Below are 26,358 nucleotides of genomic sequence, written 5' to 3'. Positions count from 1 at the left end.
AAATTACCAAACTATAAATATTTTAAACAATAATTAATACAAACAATGTAACTTTCACTATTGTATTTAACTATGGATTATGGAAAAAAGATGTTTACAAAATTTAAGGTCGTCCATAAACTAATATAAAAATTAGACAATAAATTTATAAATGTTTTATTATATATATATATATATATATATATTGATGGCATAAAAGAAAGCAAAAGATTAGATTAAAAAAAAAAGTAACATTGAAGTGTTATACAATATGTAAACATAATTTTTACACAAATATAAAACATAATTTTTCAACTTTTTTTTATATGGTGAATAAATTAAACACTTAATGTATAGTAATTAAAAATATGGAACAATTACTATATTTCATTATTCAATCATTTACCAAATATGTGATAAATTTTGATTTGATCTTCTTATTTTTATGGATAATTAAAAAGAACTGTTCTAATTTGATTTGATAAACATCTTATCATAATTAAATATCATTTCATTTACATTGAATCTTTTTTTTTTTAATATTTTAAAATGTAACTATTTTTATAAATTATCATTTATAATTATTTATATTTTTTTTTTGTTATTTAATATTTAAGTATATTAATAGTTTTCTAATAATTTTAATATTTTACTTTAAAAATCATTAAAATTAAATATCTTTCTATAATTATAATTTTTATATTAAAAAAGAAAAAAAAAATACAAATAATAGTATAATAATTTTCAATGATAAGATGTTTATAAATTCGTGACAATAATCCTTACCTAAAGTGTTTTAAATAAAGTAATAGTTACAATTATAATAAAATGATTGAATTTTTTTTTTTATTTAATCAAAATCACTTAAAAAAGAGCAACATAATGTGGAAGGAAGGTCAGAAGATTGTCTGAATAAATAGTATTAAGTATATATAAAAATTTGAGACAATTGAGGTACTTATTTAGATAAGCCAAAATTACCTCACGAAGAGGTTTATTTAGATGTTTAAAGTAATAATGATATATTTTATATGAAAATCTTTTACTTGACAGATTAGGAATCTTGAAGATTTCTTATATTATAAAAAAAAAATGTCAAAATTTTGATAGATATCAAATTGTCAAATTAAAAGTTACTTTTATATTTTTAAATGAAAAACTTAAACATAATAATATATTCAAATTTTTGTATCAAAATATGTAAAAGAATAAATTTTTAATTATTGGATTTTTTTTTTACTATTTAATTATGTAATATATTTTTTTTATAATCTCAATTTTTAAATATTTATTTTTACGTAATGTGTACTTAAGTGATTTTATAATTATTACATAAAAAAAAATAAAAAAAAATTGTTATGTAAAGATTAATTTTATTAAGTTTTCTATGAATCATTTATTTATAAAAGTATAAAAAAATTTTTATGAAATAAGAAGATTTTTAATGATAGATATAATTATTTAAGGAACTATTAGCTAAAACATTTTTGTCGTTTCATTATAAAATAAAAATTAAAGACAAAAGAATAAGATATATAATAAATTGCCTGATCTATTTTGGTAAGTGACTTGATCGCCACCTGACAATTTCTTTAACTTTTTCTTATTCGTCGAGATGATCTATATGCTGTCATCAAATGAAGGATACGAAAGAAAAGTAAGAAAGATAGATGAAAAAGAAGAAGTAATAATGTCCAACCCAACTTCTGAATGACAGTCTTAGCCAAAACAATGGTCCTACAAAAGCAAACTCCTTAAGAGACAATGGTCAGTTATCTTAGCTTATTGGTGATTACCTAAACAATCTTTACAATTATACTCACATACCTTATAATTGTGTAATTTTTTTTTTATTTTAACTTTTATAATATACTACTTAACTATTAAATAATTTATATTAGCATTAAAATAAATAATTTTAAATATTTTAAAATTTTTTATAATATTTTTTTTTACAAAATATTAAAAAGTTAACTAATAAACAAATATTTAAGAATTTATGTGTTTTATTATGAAGAATATTCAATTTATTTTTATTATTTTTATCTATTTATTTGCTACAATTATTTGTGTACCATGGGATTATCAAGCAAGTAATACTAACAGAAATAATCCAGGTAACTATATCATATATAAAAATTAAAAAAAAAATATTTAAGGATGGTATCCAATGCAAAATCAGGGATCATCTCAATTTCAAAACCCATATAATGGAAGAAATGTTGCAGCATATCCAGAAAATCTTTCTGTTAATATGATGCCAACAAATAATTCACCAGGAGTTAGAAAATCATCATCAGTTAATGGATATTATGGAAATTCAAATATTAATAGTCAACAACTTTTAACTAATACACAAGATGTAAGTCCATATTATACATATAATTTTGCACAATATAAAGCTTTAAATGCTTGGACACCTTACTATAAACCTTTTTCTTTTTACTATCTATTACAAAATAAAGAAAATAATAATGGTATGATAAGAAAAAATATTGTTGAAAATTTTAATGATAATAATATTATCAAAAATATCACTTCATTAGATATTAATAATCTTAAAAAAATTTGGTTAGCATCTAAATTTTTAAATAATTTAAAAAATTATTTAACATTAAGATAGATGGAATTTATTTTTCATCTTAAATTTTTATTTATAACTTTATACATGTTTCTTTTTTGTTTAACTTTTTATTACCATATTAATTTATTATCTCTATCTAAATATTCAGTTTTTTTATTTTAATTTTTATTTGATAAACAAAAATTTTGCACTTTTTATTATTGAGCAAATATTTATTTCAAAATTCTCCTTTAATTTATCTAGAATGATAGCCGGAAAAATTTTTCTGAAATTTACTTTCCACTTTTGGCTAGACGTGAAAAACTTGCTAAAAGTTTAAAATCTAAAAATTATACTCATACTATTTTCAAAAAAGAAACAACACCAAAAATGGTAACATACTCTAAAAAAAATATAAAAAATTATTTCTCAACAACAATTAAACCAAGATCTTCTAACAATTATGAAAATAAATTAGAAACAAAAAAAGTTAATACTGATAATAAATTTGTCAAAATTAATAAAGGTACAAAAGTTGTAAAGTCAAGTATAAAACCATATTTTGGACATTGGAATTTTCGTACAACGACAACAGAACCCACAACAACAACTACAGAAATTAAAACAACCAAAAAACTTGATTATAAATTTAATAATAAACGTGTAAAATCATGGTATAGAACAAAACCAACAACAACAACAACTGAAGTTTTTGTTACAAGTACTACAACGACAAAACCAATTTTAATTCCAAAATGGACAAAAAAATCATTTATTCCTAGATTTAAATTAACAACAAAATTAAATAATACTACAATACAAATTCCAACAACAACTACTACAACTAATGTTCCATCAACAACTATTATAGTTGAAATTCCAAAATCTACTACTACAACTGAAGTTCCACAGACGAGTACTACGACAACTCAATCTCCATCTACAACAACCGAAACAGTTGCTTCTACAACAACAACAAATTTTGTAGAAACTTCAGCATTTACTCCTACAATAAAATCAGCATCTGATACAGAAATTAAAAGTACATTAAAAAATATGGTTGAGAAAAATGAGGTTCCATCTATAATTACTGAGAAACAAATAATTGAAACTTCAACAAAAATACCAACAATAAGTACTACTATTATTCCAATTACAACTACTACAGAAGAAGAAAAAGTGTCTACAACAACTACAGTCCCTATTACGACAACAGAAACTTTACTAACATCATCTACTACAACAATAAAACACTCTTCTACATCAAGAAAATCATTATCAGAAAAGATAAAAGAAGAAGCATCTAAAAAATATCAGTATCGTAATGAAAAACCAATTAGTCCATATAACTTTCGTACCGTTATGCCTTTAAATAGTAGAATATTTAAAAAATCAACATCAGAAGCACCAAAATTGGTATCAGAATCAATAAATTATGAAACACCAATATCTTCATCACAACCACCTTCAACAACGCTATCAACAACTACATCAACAAAATCAGAATCAGAAGATTCTATGACAACAGAAATATCAGAGGAACAACTTAAAGAAGCATTAGACAAAATATTGGTTAGCTTATATTTTCATTTTTGAATGATTGTTATATGAAGTTTTTTTTTTGTCTCACTCTAATAATCTTGCCTTTTAACTATTTATTTAAGTAATGATTACTAATTTATAATCAACATTATTTATATTTATTTATTTAATATTCACTTTAAATACCACAATGTTCATATTTATTTCAATAACAAATAACTTTTATAGTTTATTACCTTCTTCATCACAATTTCCACTTTACTTATCTCATAATAATATTGTCAATTAACACCAAGTATATATGTGTGTTTCTAGAATATATATATACATTTACTCATCATATTTTATTTAAAAACATAATTTATTAATATTTATTTTATATCAAATTACTAATATTAACATTTGTTTTTTTTTAACTATTTTTTTTTCTAATATTTAATTTATGAAAAATATTTTAAAAAGCAAATAATTATAAAAAAAAAGAATTCCATTCTCAAAAGGGTTTATAAATATTTTATCTTTCAATGACAACAAACTTAAATATAATTTTTTTCACTTATATATTATTATTTAATCATGTCATCTGAATACTTTTTCACTTTTCATTAATGACAATCACAAATATTTTTTTTAAAAAATATATATATATTATTTACAAATGGTTTATTTGTCTTTATTATATTATTATCAATAATAATAAAATATACATTTCATTTTACTAGTTATAAATAAAATATTACAAAATTTGAACTAGTTTAAAAGTGAAAAAAAAGTGTCCTCTTATCTTTATACAATTTAATTTATATATTAAGACAAATATCTGTCAAGAGCAAGTGTATAAGATATTTCGAGAAAAGTAAAAAAAAAAATTTTAAATTTACGTATTTATTTTGTCTTTTTAAAATAAGGCACTTTAAATTTTATATATAAAAAAAATTTTAAATCTTTTAGATTCTTAAGATCATTACACATAAAATTCAAGATAATAAGAATAAAATAATTGAGGTTAATTTAGAGGGAAAGGAATTTTTTTTTCATTTTTTAGTTACTAATCTTTCCAAATTTTCAGTTTTATATTAATTATTATAACAATATTAACTTTTAGTGTGCCATTAACATTTTTTTTTAAGTTTAATTAACCTATAATTTTTTTTGTTATTTATTTATTTTTTATTAATTTTTAAAATTTATTTTTATTTTCAGCCAAATGTTGAGTTACTCTCTGCTATAAAAGATGTTGTCTCTAAATTTCGCCAATCTCTTGATAATGCTGGTATTCAGGATGACGTTCGTCATATGGGAAATCAAATCGAAAGTACGTTGGGTGAACTAAAATCTGGTCTTAATCGTAGTTGGTTTGCGGTCAAACAGTCTGCAGAAAATGCAGTTAAGTCAGCTGCAATAGAAAAAATTACTAAAAAAACTTTTAAAGAAAAGAAAGAAGAAATATCAGAAGATAATGAAACATTTGAGGAGGAATCTAAAAATGAATATTTTATTCCCAATAGTAGTAATTTGATAAATAGACAAAAAAATAAAATTGAAAACAATTCATTGTACAAAAAGATAGATCCAAAAAATAAAAATAATCAATCAAGTGTACTTAAATTACCACAAGAAAGTGAAGGAGAACTTCAGCGACGTTTATATCGTCCAATTATTAATTATAATAAAATACTCAACTAAAGACTGATTTTGACCGCATACTTTTTATTGATTTAGACAGAAACTTACTTTTTTTTATTAAACACTAACAAGATTATATTCCCTAATAATATTTTTTAAATTTCTTCAGATAAATTAGATAACTGGTTAGGACAAGCACAACAAGCACTTTCTGATGATTCTGGTAGAATACATTCACCTTCATCTACAACATCACTAAGAAATCACCCTGATGCAAGAACAAGATTTCCAAGAAAAGTTGGAGAAAATACATCTCAGATTTAATAATTTATCTACTTAATAATTATATAATTTAATAAAAATAATTTATTTAATAAATTTAAAATAAAATTTAAAAAATCATAAAATTAATTAATATTTTATTTTATAATGAATATTAAAAAGTAATTTACATGTACATAAAAAAAACTTTTAAATTAAAAAGTTTATATATCATACAAAATATAATAGTAATCTTTATTCTCTTCATTTCTGATAAAATTTATATCCACTACTTTATTTTGACAGCTAAAAAACTTTAAAATATAAAATAATGAAATTGATAAAATAACTGATACAGCAATAAAAATAATATACAATTGAATATCATTATTTTTCATTGTCGTATAATCTTGAATCTTTAAGATAGACAGTAAAATAAAATAAAATAAAATTTTAAAACTTACATTAATCATTTAAAATATATTTTAAAAAAGATAAGAATTACTGTTTTATTTTTTCTACAAAAATAAAAAAAAATATATTATTTTATACAATAGGTATTTTAAAAAAAATATTTTCAGTACGTTTACATTAAGATAATCTTAAAATATTGAAGAAAAAAAAACTACTATAAAAAGTGTACTTTTTATATAAGACAAAAGTTTATTTAAACTTAGTGTGATAAATCTAAATTTTTTCTATTGATCTTAGGCAAAATATTATAGATTTAAATCAAGCCAAAAATTTATTTTTAAATGTTTAAGATAACAAGATACAATATTATTATAAAATATGTATATATATATATTGGATGTACAAAACATGACGATCTTTGATATTTTAAATGCAATGAAAAAAAAAAAAGAAAATGTCATTTATAAATTAAAAACATACAATATTATTATTGAGTTTAAGCAAACTATATAAATTGATAAAAACATTAATAATGAATATCAGTTAACTGTCATCAAATAAATTTCTAAATTTTTTTATTTTTATAATGTAATCAAATATTATATTTTAACTTTAATGAATATATACTTTTTACTATAATAATAATTTTAAAAATAAATTGATATTTTTTTTTTCTTTTTTTTATATCTTATTTCGTTTAGCATAATGTGAAATATATGTTTTATTTAGTTTCAATAAACATTTATTTCCAAAATGTTATTTGCAGTTGTTTCGTTGTCAAAATAAATACTATCTTTTGTTGTTTCTTTTTGTTAAAATTGCCCTTTTTATTGGTTTGATCGCTTAATGTATTTTATAAAGTGAAATTTTATAACATCTAAAATATATTTCTTGTTCACTTTTTTCTTAATTAAAATGATTTTTTAATATTCATCTCCTGTAAGACCACGAGTTTGATAAGGAAGTACTAGTTTACAGCGAATTTCTTCATCAAGTGTCATACCATAACCACCCTCAGATTCCACATATAATGGGCGAAATGATCCAAATTCTGAACCACTTTTTTTTTCTTGAACTGAAGCATCAAATAACATTGGTACAATTGATTCTGATTCACGTGATGGTAATATTAAAGGTATATTTGTTCCTTGAATTTTTGATACAATTTGTCTTGGTTTATCAATAACACAACTGCCAGCTTTATGACTTGTTGGGGCAAATATTTTACTTAGGAAACCATTACTTTTTCTATCAAAAATTGTGGCATTACCTGTAGAACAGGTGACACTTGTTATTTGTGAACGAGTAGTACCAATTGGTGATGATAATCTTTTATCACATATAGTTCCTTTGGCAAATAATGGTATAATTGAATTTGACAAAAAAACTTTATTATCTGAACCATATTTATGTGAATCATGAACTTTATCAACAATAGGCCTACCAAAACCAAATGATTTCATTCCACTTTGTGATGCCATTTCTGATGTTGTTGATGAAAGTAAAGGAATAACTGTTTCTGAATGTACTAAACCTTGTATCAACTCTTTATCACCATGTTTTATTTTTAATGATGCATTTCTTCGATCTCCAAATGCACCCATACCAACTTGAGATTCTCTTGCTGGTCTTTGTTCAAATGGTAAATCCATTGGAAGTTTAATTTGACTATTATATAATTAATAATAATAAATAAGAAAAAATTATTTTAACTTACTTTTCTCTAACTCTTCTTGCATATCTTTTTGTTGGTGATACTCTTTCTTCTTTTAATATTTCACATAATGTTTTTTCTTTTGGTGGCATTGGTATATCATTTAATTCTTTTTGTACAGAATCAATATGCTCTTTATAAAAAGTCATATTTTGTATAATGTTAGTATCTTTAATTATTTCTGTTTTACGAGTTTCTTTACATTTTTTATTTTCGATATTATTATTTTCGTCTTTTTCATTTTCTTCACCTTTGTCCTCATCTGTTTTTTCCAACTCTTCATCTGATAACACTTTTTCTTCATCTATTGATGTATTTTCTTTATCTTCAACAGTCTTAGAATCTTTAACATTTTTTGTTGGTGCATTTGATTTAACATTTCCATTTTTTGTACCATTTTTCAATGGTTCTTTATTCAAAAGATTTGATGAATTATCTTCTTTTTTCTTAGTCGTTTCTTTAGAAGAAACTTTTGCACTTCCAAGTTTGTCGTCTTTTTTCTTTACTGATTCTTTAGAAACTTCATTCTTTTTTTCAAGTTTATCATCTTTTTTCGTACCTGATTCTTTAGAAATTTCATTCTTTTTTTCAACTTTATCGTCTTTTTTTGTAACTGATTCTTTAGAAACTTCTTTTTTACTTTCTAACTTGTCATCTTTTTTCTTAACTGCTTCTTTAGAAGTTTCTTTTTTATCTTCTACCTTGTTATCTTTTTTCTTTATTGTTTCTTTAGGTGACTCTACTTTTGATGGTAATTTTGTCTTTACCTCTTCATTTTTAGTAGAATTTTTAGATTGTTCTGGTTTTGGAACAGGTTTTTCTTTTTCAATCTTAGTGTTAATGGGTTTTTTAATTTCTTTTTCTTTCAATTTACTATCTTCCTTATTTTTTAAATCATTAGATGATTCCTTCTGATTAGTTTGTTTTCCCTTTATATTTTGTTTATTTGTAGAATTTTTTTCGTTTTCAACCTTCGTTTTTTGATTTTTTTCTTTCTCTATTTTTTCTTTCTCAAGTTTTTCTTTTTTAGCTTTTTCAAGCTTTTCTTTTTCTAATTTTTCTTTTGCAAGCTTTTCTTTTTTAGCCTTTTCAAGCTTCTCTTTTTCTAATTTTTCTTTTGCAAGTTTTTCTTTTTCAGCTTTTTCTTTTGCAAGTTTTTCTTTTTCGGCTTTTTCTTTTGCAAGTTTTTCTTTTTCGGCTTTTTCTTTCTCAAGCTTTTCTTTTTCTGCTTTTTCTTTTTCAAGCTTCTCTTTTTCTGCTTTTTCTTTTTCAAGCTTTTCTTTCTCTAATTCTTCATTTTCTTCTTCTATTTCATCTTCTTCCTCATACTCTTCATCTTCCTCTTCTTCATCCTCCTCCTCATCTTCATATTCCTCTTCATCTTCTAAACCATCTAGAATTCTTTGTTTTCTTTCCTGTTCAGCTTTATATCTTTCATACCAAGTTGATAGTGATGACATCTTTTAGATATATTTATATATTTATTTATATACAAAATTGGTTTTTTACCTAAAATTAAAAAAATAATATATTAAAATTTGACCGATAGACAAGCAAATTTATTAGTTAAATTTTTATAATGATTATAAATGATATTGGTCCACATAATTTAGAAACATTGTGAAAAATAAACAACTCAATGAAAAGTTGTTATTGGCATAATAGAAAACACTTGATTTAAAGATATTATAAATATATATTTTGCAATGTTATGGATCACATAAAAACAATGAAAATATACTAATAATATATGACATAGAATAACTAATGATAAGAAGTGATAAAATGCATAAAAGTGGTATTTAATGAGCAGAATGAGAATAATATTAAAATTTTAAAACGATCTAAACTTTTTTATTTAAAAGAAATGTTTATTTTATCAAATTGATCACAATTAAATGTGATAGAAGAAAGTATAAAAACATGTCTAAAAAAATTTTATATTGAGGTGTATAGTTGTTGAGGGCACAAGTCAAAGTTAAAGTATATTTTATAGCGACATTTTAATGTTTCTTAAAAATTTTTAAATATTTTATGTTAATATACGAAAAAGAATTTTGTTAAATAAGTTATTTGCCTCTTTCTTCATTCAATAATATATAGTTTATAACAATTGTTAGGTAAAGATAACTTTTCTTTCAAACATTACATCATTGATCATTTATATCTTCATATATTATTCACCATCAAAACAATAAAAATGTTCTGATAAAAATTAATAAAAAAAAAAAAAATTGAACCTTGTGATTATTATTTTTATAAGATAAAAAAAAGTGTTTAATTTTAAAAATAATTAAATTTTTTTTATCCATAAATTGTATATTTAAAATAAAAAAAAAATTTAGTTTTTAATATTATATTTTAAAATTAGTTTATTTTTCTTATTAATTAATGATGAGATTTTTTATCTTTAATGTAAAATTTTAATTAATTAATAAAATATATTTATATTAATCTTCATAAAATTCTTTTTTGACATAAAGAAACATCATTAAAAAGAAAATGAAGTTTCATAAGATGAGATCTTATACATTTTGTATCAAAAAGAAAAATCTTATATTGCCTTAATCCGTGATCTAGTTTACTTTATTTTATAATATATACAAATTTTTCTTCTCTTTTATCCCGTTTTTATAAAATATTACTTCCATTTAATGTTTATTCTTTTTACTTTACTTTTTATATAAAAATAACATAAACTTACAAAAATGTTTCCAACCTACTTTTATAATTAACCTGTTTTATATCTTAGAATATGACTATAAAAGACAATAAAGTATGTATTAAAAATCACAATATTTGTCTCTAATTTAAGTATGTCTTCACCACATACTGCTACCATTGGAGCAATTGCTCTTTCTGGTATAACTGTTTTATTATGCCTTTATGGTATAATGACAATTCAATCTTCTGTTAATTTGATGTGGAGTGAAATTGATACTGAAATGGATGCTTTCCGTGTATCTACTGGAGATTTATGGAATGATATGGTTAAACTTGGTGCTGGAACCCCATCAAACAGAGTTAGAAGACAATCATATGGAGGTTATGGTGCTTCAGGAGTTGCTCCACCAGCTCCAAATGGATATGGTAGTGGATATGGAGCCACTCCATTAACACCAGGAGGACCATCTAGACCTGGAGCCGGATTTCCAGGAGGACCACAATTCCCAGGTGGTCCAACTATTCCTGGAGGACCAACAATTCCAGGAGGAGCAGGACAACCACCAGTTGGTGTACCACCATCAAGTAAACAAAATGAAATTCCAGGAGCTTTCTCTCCATTTGGACCTTCAGGAGGTCATGCTGGAGCTGGACCAATATGTCAATGTTCTCTTGAAAATAAATGCCCACCTGGACCACCAGGACCAAAAGGAGAAACTGGAAAAGATGGTCTTGATGGATTACCAGGTAAGAATGGACTTCCAGGACAAGATGCTGAAGACGTTGATCAACAACCACCAGAGGGATGCTTTAATTGTCCAATGGGACCACCAGGCCCACCAGGACCACCAGGATCACAAGGAATACGTGGATCACGTGGAGCAAGAGGAAATCCAGGTATTCCAGGCGTTAATGGACAACCAGGACCACCAGGTGAAATTGGACCAATTGGAGCACCAGGACAAGATGGTAAAGCAGGACCACCAGGAGATAAAGGAAAAGATGGTGAAAGATTTATTTCTAGAAAAGGGCCACGTGGATTACAAGGTGAAATGGGACGTGAAGGACCACAAGGAGATAGAGGTCTTGATGGTGCTCCAGGTACACCAGGACCACAAGGACCACCAGGAATTCCAGGTTTCACTGGACCAGCAGGACCTGATGGCCCAGATGGACCACAAGGCCCACCAGGAAATCCAGGAAACGATGCAAATTACTGCAAATGTCCACCAAGAGATGGTAAAGTTGGAGGACTTAAGGGATCAGCTTCAACACAAGGTGGAGGTTACAAACATCGTGTACGCATCTAAAAATTGTTTTCCCTTTATTAATTTAATTATTTCATTAATTTTTTATATAAATGAAAGACAAATTTATAAATAAAAATTTTTTATTTTAACATTAAAATATATAATTGTGTATACATTTATGTAGTGTTAAATTGTTTGAATAATGAAATTAATAGAAATGATAACATTAAATAGTGATAAAAAAAATCAGTATAAAAGTATATAATTTAAAGTATTTGAAAAATATATCTAAAAAATATCTGATTTTAAAGCTAATGAAATACCAAACATTTTAAAATTTATAGACTTTAAGTATTTATGTAAAAATTTAAGATTCAAGTAGATATTATTTTCCTGAACCAAACCAAAAAGACTCTTCAAAAGATAATTATTTTGAAGCATCTAAAGTTAAAAATAAGGAGTACTACATATAACAAAAAAATATCATTTTTCGTCGTACCAAAAAATTAATTTTGTAATTAAGTATCTTAATAAGATAATTTTTTTAATTAAGAAAAAATTTAAATAATAAAAAATTTTTTTTTGCTTTTATTCAATTTTGCATATAACGTTAAAACACGACGAAAAATGATATTTTTTTTTTCTGTGTATATATATAACATTTAAAATATTTACTGTTCTTAAGATACAATTTCTGGTATTTTTTGGACTTAATTAATTTAATAATTTTTTTATCTCAAAAATTGTTAGAGAAATAAAAATATTTTGAACGTAGAATCTACATGAAAAATAAATAGTGGTTGATTTAAAAACATTGTATATAATTATTTTTATTATGAAGAAGGATGTAACAAAAACAGAAAAGTTTATAGATTTTCATTGTTCTTTTCATGTCATATGTTATCTTTTTTTCCATATCTCGATTAAAATATTACATATTACAGTTGAACTGATTTTATTTGATTCTTAATAATACTTATATATGGAAAAAATAGTTTTTATAAAAAAATCTACATTATTATAATCGATTCATGATTAATAAGTCTTTTAAATGTAATTTCAACATATAATATAAAATCATTTGAAACTCATAAATTCACCATTAAATATTTGATGTAATAATGAATCTATTAAAATAATATCAGAATCACCTATGATACCCGTATGAAACTTTTGCGCGCAAAATAAAAATTTATTAACATATAACTTTATTTTAGAACCTTTTATGAAACACATATGAAACTTTTTAATCCAGAAAAAAAAAATTTTAAAAACAATTTATTAAGATTCAGAATTGGAATCTATTGAAATAATATAATGTAATATAAATATTATTTAAAATTTAAAAAAGATAAAATATCTTCAATTACAAAGAATACATTGTTAAAATCTTCGTAACGTAGAATCAATGTAAAAAGTATTATTATGAATTTTTTTTTATATTCATGAATCTTTTACTTTGAATACAATATTTTAATTATAAAATTATAATTTATTATGACATTTATTTTATATAAAATATTGAAATTAATTAAATATAATATTTAATTAATATTAATTGTTATATTCTTTATCAAAAAGTTCTTTTTTTATAATTAAAAACAATTCAATACATATACATACATTGTTAAACAATTTTTCAAATATATTATTATAATAATGAAAAAAATTAATTTATAATTTAACTTTGATTATAATTATTGTTAAAATATATGGTATTGATCTTGAAAATAAAAAAAATATTGTTATTTATAAAATAATAATTTAAATAGTATATTATATATATAATATGTTATAAATTTTTTTATATATTTATCTTATTATTAATTATTATCTTTATTATTAATTTGTTGGAGGCAACGCCTCCAGGCATATGTATATAAACCTCATCCTCACTGAGGATGAGGTAGTTATTGTTAATTTGTAACTATTAATGCTAAATAAATAGTTAACATGGAGGTTCCACCGTTACGAAACCGCTACCCACACTATGAAACCGTAAGTTTTTAATTATTATTCTCCTATACATAATTACTTCCCATAACCATGTTAATACTACCATTCCTAAATAATTCCTTTAATGACATATTCCTAATCTAGACGATCCCATCGTAATTGGGATCCTTTTTGCCATTACACAACCCTCATTAATTATTTCTTTATGCTTCTTAGTTTACAACGAACAGACTCACCGAATGTACTTTGTACATTCCCAGACAGATAACGATTACACTTAGGCTAATCTTAGTAACAATTTATCAGTACCCACGCATATCCTCTGTAATTCGGTTTGTACTAGTAATTACACTGACCGTGGGCGAATTCCATCTTACTGACTATTAACTGTCTTTTAATTTGTAGTGTCATCATCATTACTAGCTTAGTACATGATGGCACATTTTTACACTCTTTGATTCGTCAGACGTTAAACTATACAAATTACAACATTTACTTCTTAGAATAGCCTACGCTTTCCATAGATGTAACAATAATGTCTACTTAGTTTCACACCCACATAATTGTGATAAACTAGACATTCTTGTTTAAGTAATTCACTTTTTGAATTTCTGCTTACGAGCAATCATCTATCTTGTAATTCCTAGGTACGTAGTCTCCCTTTCTTAGTTTCGACATGAAAAGACTTTTTAAGCGTAATACAAGAAAGTATGATGATCATCACAACTCCTTTGTTGTGTCTTATAACGCTATGAAGCCCCAATGGCTTCAAGAGCAGCGTAAGGGTTTACACTTATCTGCTGACGAGCAGAACATAATCCTTAACAATCAGCGCGGAGCTTTAGAACAATTAATTCTAGCTAACGGTCTCGACACCGCGCAATACCTGAGACTCTTTCCTCTTCCTCTCCTCCAAGAAAGCGACCTTAACCTTCAACTCCTTCCACATGAGAAAGAGTTGGACGATGCCTTCTGTAGGGAGATAGGGAAAATCGTTCCATACCTTCAGAACTCCACCATACAAGGTGTTGAGTCTTATAGACGCGCTTTAGACTCCGCAATGCTTTCAATTGCGAAGAACAGCTCTCGGAAAGACATCCTTGATAAGCTTGCAGCGCCATATTTAGCCACCCTACTCTCCAAGGAGTATGGGTTAGTTAAGTCTTACTATGAGACAAGTCTCACTCACACACACCTGAATCCTCAATCTTCCCTCCTCGGAAATCTAGACCTTATCATACGTCTTATGGAAGATGATGGCTTGCGGGCCAATATAGGATCATCCATTACACCACCTAAGCAGAATAACCACCCCGTAGGGAGTTATTCGACTCGCTTTGAGGACTATGTCCTCCGCATAGATGGGATACGCATGGATTCTATCGAAATGCACAATAACCATGCATTACGGAACGAACGAAGACGTCAGTTCGTCTCCGGGTTGGATGAAAATCTACGTATCCTTGTTGTACCCCCTGGGTATGACTGCCTTTGGCATTCTTTCAAACAGGCGTACTTCAATGGATTTACTAGACTACACCCAACCGTGCCCTTATTTGGTAAGAAACCAAATTCTAAAACATTACCTCAATGCTTTTTGGGGGGATGTTGGAGGCAACGCCTCCAGGCATATGTATATAAACCTCATCCTCACTGAGGATGAGGTAGTTATTGTTAATTTGTAACTATTAATGCTAAATAAATAGTTAACAAATTGTTATTCTTATTAATTATTTTTAAATTTATCATTTATAAAAAAAAAAGTTATAATTTAAATCTTATAAAAAGAGGTTTCAAAATGATATTAATAAATATCAAAATTTATTATATATTATTATTGAATCTCCTATATTTATTGTATGAAACTTGTGAATCCAATATAAAATGATTGACATATTAATGAATTCTTATTAGTTTTATTCTACTATTAGATTTTACTTATTTTTAATAAGTTTGTTAATTTTTTTGTAATAATATCTGGGTCTGTTTATTTTCATTTGATACTATAATTAATAAATAGTAATAAAGACCAAATTTAGAAATATTTGGACAATGTATGGTATAGATGGTTTTGATTGAATATTTAAGTAATAATATTTCTAATAACTCTTTAGGAATAATTTTAAATTCAAATAAAGTAGTGTTATAAATATAGATATAAAAATAAGTTTTTATTTCTATCGCCAATATTTGTCATTGCAATTTTTTATTTTTTAAAAGACATCAAAGATATTGTTATTATTTTTATATAAAAGTTTAGTAAAATTATTGTTAACATGTTTCTATATTAATAAACATGTAAAAAAAGTTTGTTAAAAATAAATTCTTTTATTTATTTAATAAATGTAGAAGAGAAACTGTTAATGAATATAAGTTTTGCATGAAATACTTTTACAAATATTTCTTCAATTGTTTTTTTTACCTGTTTTTATATTTTTTTTTATTTTATTATTTAATGCATTACAGACATTTAAAAAAATTTGAAACTAAGTCATTATATAGTAAAAGATGAAACATTATTAAAAAATGATTGAGTAGTAGTAAAATTATGTATTTTTAATTCTCATTTATATTTTATTGTAAAAATAAAATCTGTTTTATTTCAGAGATGTTCTCAATAGATATATTATATCATAATTATATTTTATTAGAAAGTTAATATGAACAGATTAAGTGTGTAGTTGTTAAATTATTAAAAAATAGAAGTTCAATGTTTTGTGTTTCTATTAAAAAAATACGTTATATATAATTTTGTATAAACAGTATGAATTTTATTTAAATAATATTATAAGTGTGATATAATATACTGTGCTTAATTATTTAAAAGATAAATTACTTTTTTTAAATTAAATGTTTCATCAATAGATGTGTTTTATTGTGATAAGAAATATATATATTATATATGAAGTCTTTTGGAAAGTGATAAGTTTTATATGTAATTTAGAGTATAAAATATTATATAAAGAAAATTTAGTACAAAAATGTATATTATCATAATTTTGTCATGTTATTATTTATCACTTTACTATATGTAATATATCATAACTTATATTTAAATAAACAAATAAGATAAATATGAAAAAAAAATATCAAGTATTATAAAAATTAAATATGAAGTAGTAAAACTTCTTTAAATTAAAATTTTATTTGAAGAAATTTATATATTATTTAAAATAGAGAGTAATTATATGTAAATAGTATCAATATAGTATTTTATAACCTAATTTAAAGTTATCACATGTAATAATGATATTTATCAATATATATATTCTAGTAATATATTTTGTGTATTTGGTATATTATTCTTTGTATTATAAATAATTGCATCTTTATATTTATTTAATTAGTAATAATAATATATGTATTAAATGTAAATAAATTGTTTAGCATTTGTAGTATATAGAAAAAAAACATTGTTTTTGTTATAAAAAAAATTGACAAAAAAATTTAAATGATATTGAAATTGATGGTGTAACAATAAAATATGTATTAAAAGAAAAAATGATATAAAATAAAAATAATGATAAGGAAATAATTAGTATAATGAAAAATAAACAATTAAGATTTTGAAATAAAATAGGATAAAATATTGGTATAAACATTGAACTAATTCAAATGAGGACTAAGATTTTAACAATAAATTAATATGGGAAAGATAAATAAAATAAAGATTTTCTAAAAAAAATTGAAAAATTAAAATTAACAAAATTAGAAATATTTATATAAATTTAACAAAATTTAAAAGATTTATAATGGTATTGCATATATAAAAAAAGAAGTATAAAAGATTTCTATCACATTCACTATTAAAAATATATGAAATTTCAATTTATAACTAAAAAAGAATAGAACATTAATAAAAAATTATGTAAAAATTACAAAATTTCTATAGGGTTGCTCATGAAAATATAAAAAAAAAAAAGATTTCTACCAGAAATAATATAAAAATAAAAAAAATGAGTAGAATAGTACATAGAAATAAAAACAACCATATATGATTGTTCTAAAAAAAGTTGATATAATTGACTACTTTGCCTCACTTATAGAATAAATAATTAGAATTAAAATTTAAAAGATTTTTATAGTTCATTGGAAAAATAAATTAAAAAAATATTAATAAATTAGAACTTCCAACTGATGAATAAATTAAAAATAATACTTTTAATAAGACATTTATTAGATTAATTATAAATAAAACAAATTGTTTTCTAATGCTCACAACAATATATTTAATATGTAATCTAAATCTTACCATTGTTAAATAGACTCGCATATATTAGTATAAAAAATTAAAAATTAATTTTTTTTATCAGTTTTGATGTAAGTTATTAGCATAAATTATACATTAAACTTCTTTTATTTTTAAATTGTATTTATTGCATAACACTGTTAGTGTTGTAATTTAATTAAAACATCAACAATTCAATTAAGATTTCTGGATTTTAATAAATTTAAAAAAACAATTTAAATTTGAAAAGAACATTTCTATCAGATTATCAGTAAAAATATAGAAAATCATTAATTTTGCAATCATAAAATTTTTTAATTGCAAAAAAGACCACATTAAAATAAAATAAGACTTTTAAATCCTTTACAAACATTCTATTTATTAAAAAAAAATACCTTTAGTAGAAGGAACATTCTTATTCAAGATAACCAGAGAAGTAGGAAGAAATTTCTGATTGAATTGAATTTTTCTAAAAATGATAATATAATTAATCATAAAAAAATAATATAAACATACCTTTGTTGAAGTCCTTTTCTTTCCACAGCATCCAGAGAGGTTGAAGGAAGTTCTGCCTTGATTGGAGTTTTTTAAAAATGATAATAATTAATTATAAAAAAAATAATATAAACATACTTTTGTTGAAATCCCATTCTTTTCCACAGCATCCAGAGAGGTTGAAGTTTTGCCTTGATTGGAGTCCCAGTCCTTCCACAGCATCCAAAGAGGTTGAAGGAAGTTCTGATTGGAGTTTTCTAAAATAAAAATAATTAATCATAAAATAAAATATAAACTTATCTTTGTTGAAGTTTTTTTCTTTCCACAGCATCCAGAGAGGTTGAAGGAAGTTCTGCCTTGATTGGAGTCCCAGTCCTTCCACAGCATCCAGAGATGTTGAAGTTCTGCCTTGATTGGAGTCCCAGTCCTTCCACAGCATCCAGAGAGGTTGAAGTTCTGCCTTGATTGGAGTCCCATTCCTTCCACAGCATCCAGAGAGGTTGAAGTTCTGCTTGATTAGAGTTCCATTCTTTCCACAGCATCCGGAGAGGTTGAAGTTCTGCCTTGATTGGAGTTTTCTAAAAATGATAGTAATTAATGATAAAAAAAATAATATAAACATACCTTTGTTGAAGTTCCTTTCTTTCCACAGCATCCAGAGAGGTTGAAGTTCTGCCTTGATTGGAGTCCGATTCTTTCCACAGCATCCAAAGAGGTTGAAGGAAGTTCTGATAGGAGTTTTCTAAAATAAAAATAATTAATCATAAAAAAAAATATAAACTTATCCTTGTTGAAGTTTTTTGCTTTCCACAGCATCCAGAGAGGTTGAAGTTCTGCCTTGATTGGAGTCCCATTCTTTCCACAGCATCCGGAGAGGTTGAAGGAAGTTCTGATTGGAGTTTTCTAAAATGATAATAATTAATCATAAAAAAAAATATAAACTTATCTTTGTTGAAGTTTTTTTCTTTCCACAGCATCCAGAGAGGTTGAAGTGTTCTAAAAATGATAATAAATATGATAAAAAAAATAATAAAAACATACCTTTGTTGGAGTTCCTTTCTTTCCACAGAGTCCCATTCCATCCACAGAGTCCCATTCCATCCACAGAGTCCCAGTCCATCCACAGCATCCAGAGAGGTTGAAGTGTTCTAAAAATGATAATAAATATGATAAAAAAAATAATAAAAAACATACCTTTGTTGCAGTTCCTTTCTTTCCACAGAATCCCATTCCATCCACAGCATCCAGAAAGTTGAAGTGTTCTAAAAATGATAATAAATATGATAAAAAAAATAATAAAAAACATACCTTTGTTGCAGTTCCTTTCTTTCCACAGAATCCCATTCCATCCACAGCATCCAGAGAGGTTGAAGTTCTGCCTTGATTGGAGTCCCAGTCCATCCACAGCATCCAGAAAGTTGAAGTTCTGCCTTGATTGGAGTCCCAGTCCATCCACAGCATCCAGAAAGTTGAAGTGTTCTAAAAATGATAATAAATATGATAAAAAAAATAATAAAAAACATACCTTTGTTGCAGTTCCTTTCTTTTCACAGAATCCCATTCCATCCACAGCATCCAGAGAGGTTGAAGTTCTGCCTTGATTGGAGTCCCAGTCCATCCACAGCATCCAGAATGTTGAAGTGTTCTAAAAATGATAATAAATATGATAAAAAAAATAATAAAAAACATACCTTTGTTGCAGTTCCTTTCTTTCCACAGAGTTCCATCCATCCACAGCATCCAGAGAGGTTGAGGTTCTGCCTTGATTGGACTCCAATTCCATCCACAGCATCCAGAAGGTTGAAGTGTTCTAAAAATGATAATAAATATGATAAAAAAAATAATAAAAAACATACCTTTGTTGCAGTTCCTTTCTTTCCACAGAATCCCATTCCATCCACAGCATCCAGAGAGGTTGAGGTTCTGCCTTGATTGGAGTCCCAGTCCATCCACAGCATCCAGAGAGGTTGAAATGTTCTGAAAATGATAATAAATATGATAAAAAAAATAATAAAAAACATACCTTTGTTGCAGTTCCTTTCTTTCCACAGAGTTCCATTCATCCACAGCATCCAGAGAGGTTGAAGTTCTGCCTTGATTGGACTCCAATTCCATCCACAGCATCGAGAAGGTTGAAGTGTTCTAAAAATGATAATAAATATGATAAAAAAAATAATAAAAAACATACCTTTGTTGCAGTTCCTTTCTTTCCACAGAATCCCATTCCATCCACAGCATCCAGAGAGGTTGAGGTTCTGCCTTGATTGGAGTCCCAGTCCATCCACAGCATCCAGAAAGTTGAAGTGTTCTAAAAATGATAATAAATATGATAAAAAAAATAATAAAAAACATACCTTTGTTGCAGTTCCTTTCTTTCCACAGAATCCCATTCCATCCACAGCATCCAGAGAGGTTGAAGTTCTGCCTTGATTGGAGTCCCAGTCCATCCACAGCATCCAGAATGTTGAAGTGTTCTAAAAATGATAATAAATATGATAAAAAAAATAATAAAAAACATACCTTTGTTGCAGTTCCTTTCTTTCCACAGAATCCCATTCCATCCACAGCATCCAGAGAGGTTGAAGTTCTGCCTTGATTGGAGTCCCAGTCCATCCACAGCATCCAGAAAGTTGAAGTGTTCTAAAAATGATAATAAATATGATAAAAAAAATAATAAAAAACATACCTTTGTTGCAGTTCCTTTCTTTCCACAGAATCCCATTCCATTCACAGCATCCAGAGAGGTTGAAGTTCTGCCTTGATTGGAGTCCCAGTCCATCCACAGCATCCAGAGAGGTTGAGGTTCTGCCTTGATTGGACTTCAATTCCATCCACAGCATCCAAAGAGGTTGAAGTTCTGCCTTGATTTGAGTCCTATTCTATCCACAGCATCCAGAACGGTTGAAGTTCTGCCTTGATTGGAGTGTTCTAAAAATGATAACAAATATGATTAAAAAAATAATAAAAACATATCTTTGTTGAAGTTCTTTTCTTCCCACAGCATCCAGAGAGATTGAAGTTCTGCCTTGATTGGAGTGCTCTAAAAATGATAATAAATATGATTAAAAAAATAATAAAAACATATCTTTGTTGAAGTTCTTTTCTTCCCACAGCATCCAGAGAAGTTGAAGTTCTGCCTTGATTGGAGTTTTCTAAAAATGATAATAGTTAATCATAAAAAAATAGAATAAACATACCTTTAGTAGAAGGCACATTCTTATCCACGGCATCCATAGAAGTAAGGAGAACTCTGTGATTTGATTGAAGTGCTTTAAATATAATAATAATAAAAAGGTAATGTTAAATAAAATAGAATGAATTCTCAACTGAATTCTCCAATTATATATATTTTTTTTTAAACTAAAAAATGCGCCAAAAAATGACGACGATGTATGCATTAATCTTATTCCAAATTAAATGGCACTTAATTAAAATAGACTCAAAACAAAATGTTTGCTTTTGAAATGTCATATTCTAAATATAATAAAAAATTGTATTAAGAAAAAATTTTAATAGGAAAAATGATTTATATTTTAAAATAATTAGTAAATATTTAATATTTTACGGTATTTGAAACAATCTTATAAAATAATCTTTATTCATACATTTTAATTTTAATAATTTTTAAGAAAATCAATTTAATTCTAAATTTTTAAAGAATTTTCCAAGACACTAAGAGAAGTGGAAAGAAAATTTTAATTTGAATGAAGTGTTCTAAATATAATAATAATAAAAAGGTAATCTTAAATAAAATAGAATGAATTCTCAACTGAATTCTCCAATTATATATAACTTTTTTTAAACAAAAAAATACGCCAAAAAATGACGCTGATATATGCATGAATCTCATTCCAAATTAAATGGCACTTAATTAAAATAGACTCAAAACAAAATGTTTGCTTTTGAAATGTCATATTCTAAATATAATAAAAATTGTATCAAGAAGAAATTTTAATAGGAAAAATAATTTATATTTTAAAATAATAAGTAAATATTTAATATTTAATGGTATTTAAAACAATTTTATAAAATAATCTTTATTCATACATTTTAATTTTAATAATTCCTAAAGAAATCAATTTAATTCTAAATTTTTAAAGAATTTTCCAAGACACTTAGAAAAAAGGAAGAAAATTTTAATTTGAATGATGTGCTCAAAAAATGTTAATAGTTAAAAAATTTTTTAAAAAAATAGAATAAACATACCTTAAGTTGAATCCATATTTTTTTTCGAGACATCCATAGTTTAAGGAAAAAGAAGTTTTCGTTTTGAAAGCAGCAGTCTAAAAATGTTAATATTTAAGTAATCTTAAAACAAAGTTAACATACCTTAGTTGATTTTAGATTTCTTCTCCAAGACATTTCGAGAAGTGGAAAGAAAATTTTAATTTGAATGAAGTGCTCTAAATATAATAATAATAAAAAGGTAATCTTAAATAAAATAGAATGAATTCTCAACTGAATTCTCCAATTATATATAACTTTTTTTAAACTAAAAAATGCGCCAAAAAATGATGATGATATATGGATTAATCTCATTCCAAATTAAATGGCACTTAATTAAAATAGACTCAAAACAAAATGTTTGCTTTTGAAATGTTATATTCTAAATGTAATAAAAATTGTATCAAGAAAAAATTTTAATAGGAAAAATGATTTATATTTTAAAATAATTAGTAAATATTTAATATTTAATGGTATTTGAAACAATCTTATAAAAAAATCTTTAGTCATGCATTTTAATTTTAATAATTTCTAAAGAAATCAATTTAATTCTAACTTTTACAGAGTGTTATAAAAGAATCTTTATTGAATTGAGTTAAATATCTTAATTATTTTTTTAAAAATATTTTCCAAGTTGAAATCTTTTGTGAAAATGATGTATTAACATTTCTTTTTTTTAAGAATGCTCTTATTGATGTAATTGTTTAAGTATAACATATTTTTTATTAATTAATATCAATCAATCTTATGAAATTTTTTTTTTTCATATAATTTATCAATATATTTTTTAATAAATATTCTTTTTATTTTATCAACCTAAAAGTCATTTTTCATTTATTTTTAATGGTTCATTTTTTTTATTTAATTTAATTCTGCTTAATCGTGGATTTCAATTAATTTGTATTAATATCCATTTTTTTAAATAAATCTAAACATTTTATTATTTTAAAATAAAAGAAATCAATTTATTTAATTTTTTTTTATTTTTATAGTTACAATATAAATTGTCAGTGATTTTAAAAATGTATTAAGTTTATTTCCTTATTTTTTCAGGAATTTAATAAAATAATTACACTGTTTATTCAATTGTAAATACTAATTATTATAATTTTATTAAATATGTTTATATTATACTTAATATTTTTATAGCAATTCTATCTTTAAACTTATTTTCTCAATATTTCATATATGATACAAATTTAATTTTATTATTTTTGGAGGAATAAAAAATTCCCACAGTCGTTTTAAATTAATTCATGGTTCCACATATAAATAGTTATCTTTGATTTGTTGAAAAAAACATGGTTCTTTATACACCTTAAATGATTAATTATTTAAATAACAACCTTATCAACAGAAATTTCAACATACCAGAAAAATGCGCAAAAATTTGATTAAAATTTGTATAGAGTGAATACCGTGTAATCTCTCCAAAAAATAAAAAACAAAAACCATCTAGAAAAATAAAAATAATAAAAAAAATATACATTATATTAAATACTAATTAAGTTACTTCCATGGATATGTAAAACATATAATAAGATGAAGCACAGCGACACAGATATCCTCAGCATTCATTAAACATAACCATTAATAGCGCAAATTAAATGGTATACTTTAATGATGAGTTAACAGAAATAGTCAAATTTCAACTATGCAACTTATATTATCTATTTCTAGTTTCACTCTTGATTGTGCCACAACTTATAAGTCTACACATAACAAAAAAAATATCATTTTTCGTCATCTCGTACATAATATTCATTTTTTTATTTTTTGAATATTTAACATTTTTAACAAGAAACAAGTACCATTGATATACATTAATTTAAATATTAGTAGTAGAAGTAACCATTTTAAAATTTAAAAATATAATATCAAGGTGTGCTTGTATAATGAAAAATAATTTTCTTGAAGCTTTTTTTAGACAGCAGTCCCTTTGCTTGGGTCTTTTAATATAAAGAATAAAAAAATTCTGAGGAAATTAAATAAAACACAATAAAACAATTGTGCGTATTCAACATGTAGAAATTTTGCCATTAAAGCAAGAAATGTTTAAAGTATTTTTGATCAAAAATCGGTAAATACAGCACCTACATTTCAACCGAATTTTTCGTACCTAATTGATTTCCCTATTAATAATTTGTTTGTTTTTTTTGATAAGTAGTTTTTAAAAAAAATTATCCTTCTTAAAAAAATTTAATAATTGGAGAAATTTAATTTAACCTTCAAGAAGTTATATCTTTACTTTAAAAAAATTATCGGTTGAATTTTAAAGTCGGATCTCCTTTGTTATTTTTGATTGAAATTACGTTAAAATTATTTTTTTTTTATCAGATTCCCCGTGTTTTTTTATGCTAGAAAAACAAAATAAAATTTAAAAAAAATTTTATTTAAAAAAGTTATTTGAGGGGGATCCGACTTTAGAAGAAATCCTAAAATATTGTATATATTATATATATGAATAATTTTTTTTAAGATTTTTAAATATGAAATATTTTAAAAATTTTATATATATTATATGTGTATGTTATAAATTAGATATGCCATATATATTTATTAATATTAAATATACTTTAAATTAACATTAAATTATATACAAGCGCGTGCTTTTTGCAAACGCTTGACCGCAGAACTGGACTTTGTAAGATATATATTTTTTTTAATTTTATCAATAAAATAAATTAAAGTTTTGTAAAAAAAATTCAAATACCTTTTAAATATTTTTAAACAAATTTGTTACACATTTTAAAAGAATATGTATAGCAACGTTATCATTTAATTTAATTACTTATTTTTTCGCAATAAAACAAAAATTTTTCTTACATATAAAATAATATAAATATTAGAAATTTTTGATATAAAAAAGTAAAATAACTTTACAATTAAAAAGAATGCGTTTTTTCTGATTTAACTTGCGGTTTCACTCACACTTTTGAGGTGATGAGGTAAATTGAATTTAAAATTATAACAATTTTAAAAAAAGGAATTTTTTAAAAATGATTAAATTAATTTTACTTTTTTTAAATTTGTTTCTTTTTTGTTGTTAATATGAAAAACAATAGAAGTTAAGAATTTTTGTTATGTTTTTTTTATTAAAAAAATTTAGAATAGTAATTTTACTGTTATTTTGTATTATTAGAAATATTTCTTTATTTTTTTTATATTTTGATAAATTGTTTAATATAAATAATTATTAAACTATTATTGCTTTGTATAATTATTTTCCTTCAAAATAAATTAAAATGTTTGATGTTTTTTGATTTTGATATTTTATTTTTCTTTTTTAAAAAATTGTTTTTTTTAAAAAGTTATGAGACTTTGAAAATTAAAAAAATTTAGAACATTTTTAACCTATCTTCAAAAGCTTATATCTTGCTTCAAAATTAATTTTTTTAGATATGTTAATATGAAAAAGAAATTAATTGTGCAATGCACTCTT

At 24.1% G+C, this 26,358-nt stretch overlaps 6 protein-coding genes across 6 annotated transcripts; 3 read left to right on the top strand and 3 right to left on the bottom strand.

Annotated features, from left to right (window-relative positions):
* Nucleotides 1–1,990: 1,990 nt before the first annotated feature.
* On the top strand, nucleotides 1,991–6,034 carry SRAE_2000386100 (Hypothetical protein; the record flags this gene model as incomplete). The annotated part of the gene is made up of 6 exons (XM_024655105.1): nucleotides 1,991–2,096; nucleotides 2,139–2,341; nucleotides 2,807–4,114; nucleotides 5,036–5,089; nucleotides 5,288–5,735; nucleotides 5,880–6,034. 6 exons carry the CDS (start codon nucleotides 1,991–1,993, stop codon nucleotides 6,032–6,034), a joined length of 2,274 nt encoding a protein of 757 aa, XP_024508411.1.
* A 1,274-nt stretch (nucleotides 6,035–7,308) lies between these two features.
* Nucleotides 7,309–9,559, bottom strand: SRAE_2000386000 (Hypothetical protein; the record flags this gene model as incomplete). The annotated part of the gene is made up of 2 exons (XM_024655104.1): nucleotides 7,309–8,053; nucleotides 8,103–9,559. 2 exons carry the CDS (start codon nucleotides 9,557–9,559, stop codon nucleotides 7,309–7,311), a joined length of 2,202 nt encoding a protein of 733 aa, XP_024508410.1.
* Nucleotides 9,560–10,915: 1,356 nt separating this feature from the next.
* On the top strand, nucleotides 10,916–12,073 carry SRAE_2000385900 (Nematode cuticle collagen, N-terminal domain-containing protein; the record flags this gene model as incomplete). The annotated part of the gene is made up of 1 exon (XM_024655103.1): nucleotides 10,916–12,073. One exon carries the CDS (start codon nucleotides 10,916–10,918, stop codon nucleotides 12,071–12,073), a length of 1,158 nt encoding a protein of 385 aa, XP_024508409.1.
* A 2,572-nt stretch (nucleotides 12,074–14,645) lies between these two features.
* Nucleotides 14,646–15,626, top strand: SRAE_2000385800 (Hypothetical protein; the record flags this gene model as incomplete). The annotated part of the gene is made up of 1 exon (XM_024655102.1): nucleotides 14,646–15,626. The coding sequence occupies one exon, from the start codon at nucleotides 14,646–14,648 to the stop codon at nucleotides 15,624–15,626; it is 981 nt and encodes a 326-aa protein (XP_024508408.1).
* Nucleotides 15,627–18,465: 2,839 nt separating this feature from the next.
* On the bottom strand, nucleotides 18,466–18,972 carry SRAE_2000385700 (Hypothetical protein; the record flags this gene model as incomplete). Its single annotated transcript, XM_024655101.1, has 4 exons — nucleotides 18,466–18,548; nucleotides 18,593–18,666; nucleotides 18,714–18,765; nucleotides 18,831–18,972. The coding sequence occupies 4 exons, from the start codon at nucleotides 18,970–18,972 to the stop codon at nucleotides 18,466–18,468; spliced, it is 351 nt and encodes a 116-aa protein (XP_024508407.1).
* Nucleotides 18,973–18,988: 16 nt separating this feature from the next.
* On the bottom strand, nucleotides 18,989–21,471 carry SRAE_2000385600 (Hypothetical protein; the record flags this gene model as incomplete). The annotated part of the gene is made up of 14 exons (XM_024655100.1): nucleotides 18,989–19,270; nucleotides 19,317–19,434; nucleotides 19,504–19,595; nucleotides 19,734–19,840; nucleotides 19,887–19,954; nucleotides 20,001–20,171; nucleotides 20,218–20,337; nucleotides 20,384–20,502; nucleotides 20,549–20,669; nucleotides 20,716–20,834; nucleotides 20,881–21,000; nucleotides 21,047–21,166; nucleotides 21,213–21,332; nucleotides 21,379–21,471. 14 exons carry the CDS (start codon nucleotides 21,469–21,471, stop codon nucleotides 18,989–18,991), a joined length of 1,770 nt encoding a protein of 589 aa, XP_024508406.1.
* Between the last annotated feature and the right edge of the window lie 4,887 nt (nucleotides 21,472–26,358).

Source organism: Strongyloides ratti, assembly GCF_001040885.1.
Source record: "Strongyloides ratti genome assembly S_ratti_ED321, chromosome : 2".
Taxonomy (NCBI): Eukaryota; Metazoa; Nematoda; class Chromadorea; order Rhabditida; family Strongyloididae; genus Strongyloides; species Strongyloides ratti.
This window is presented reverse-complemented; position numbering and strand designations above follow the sequence as displayed.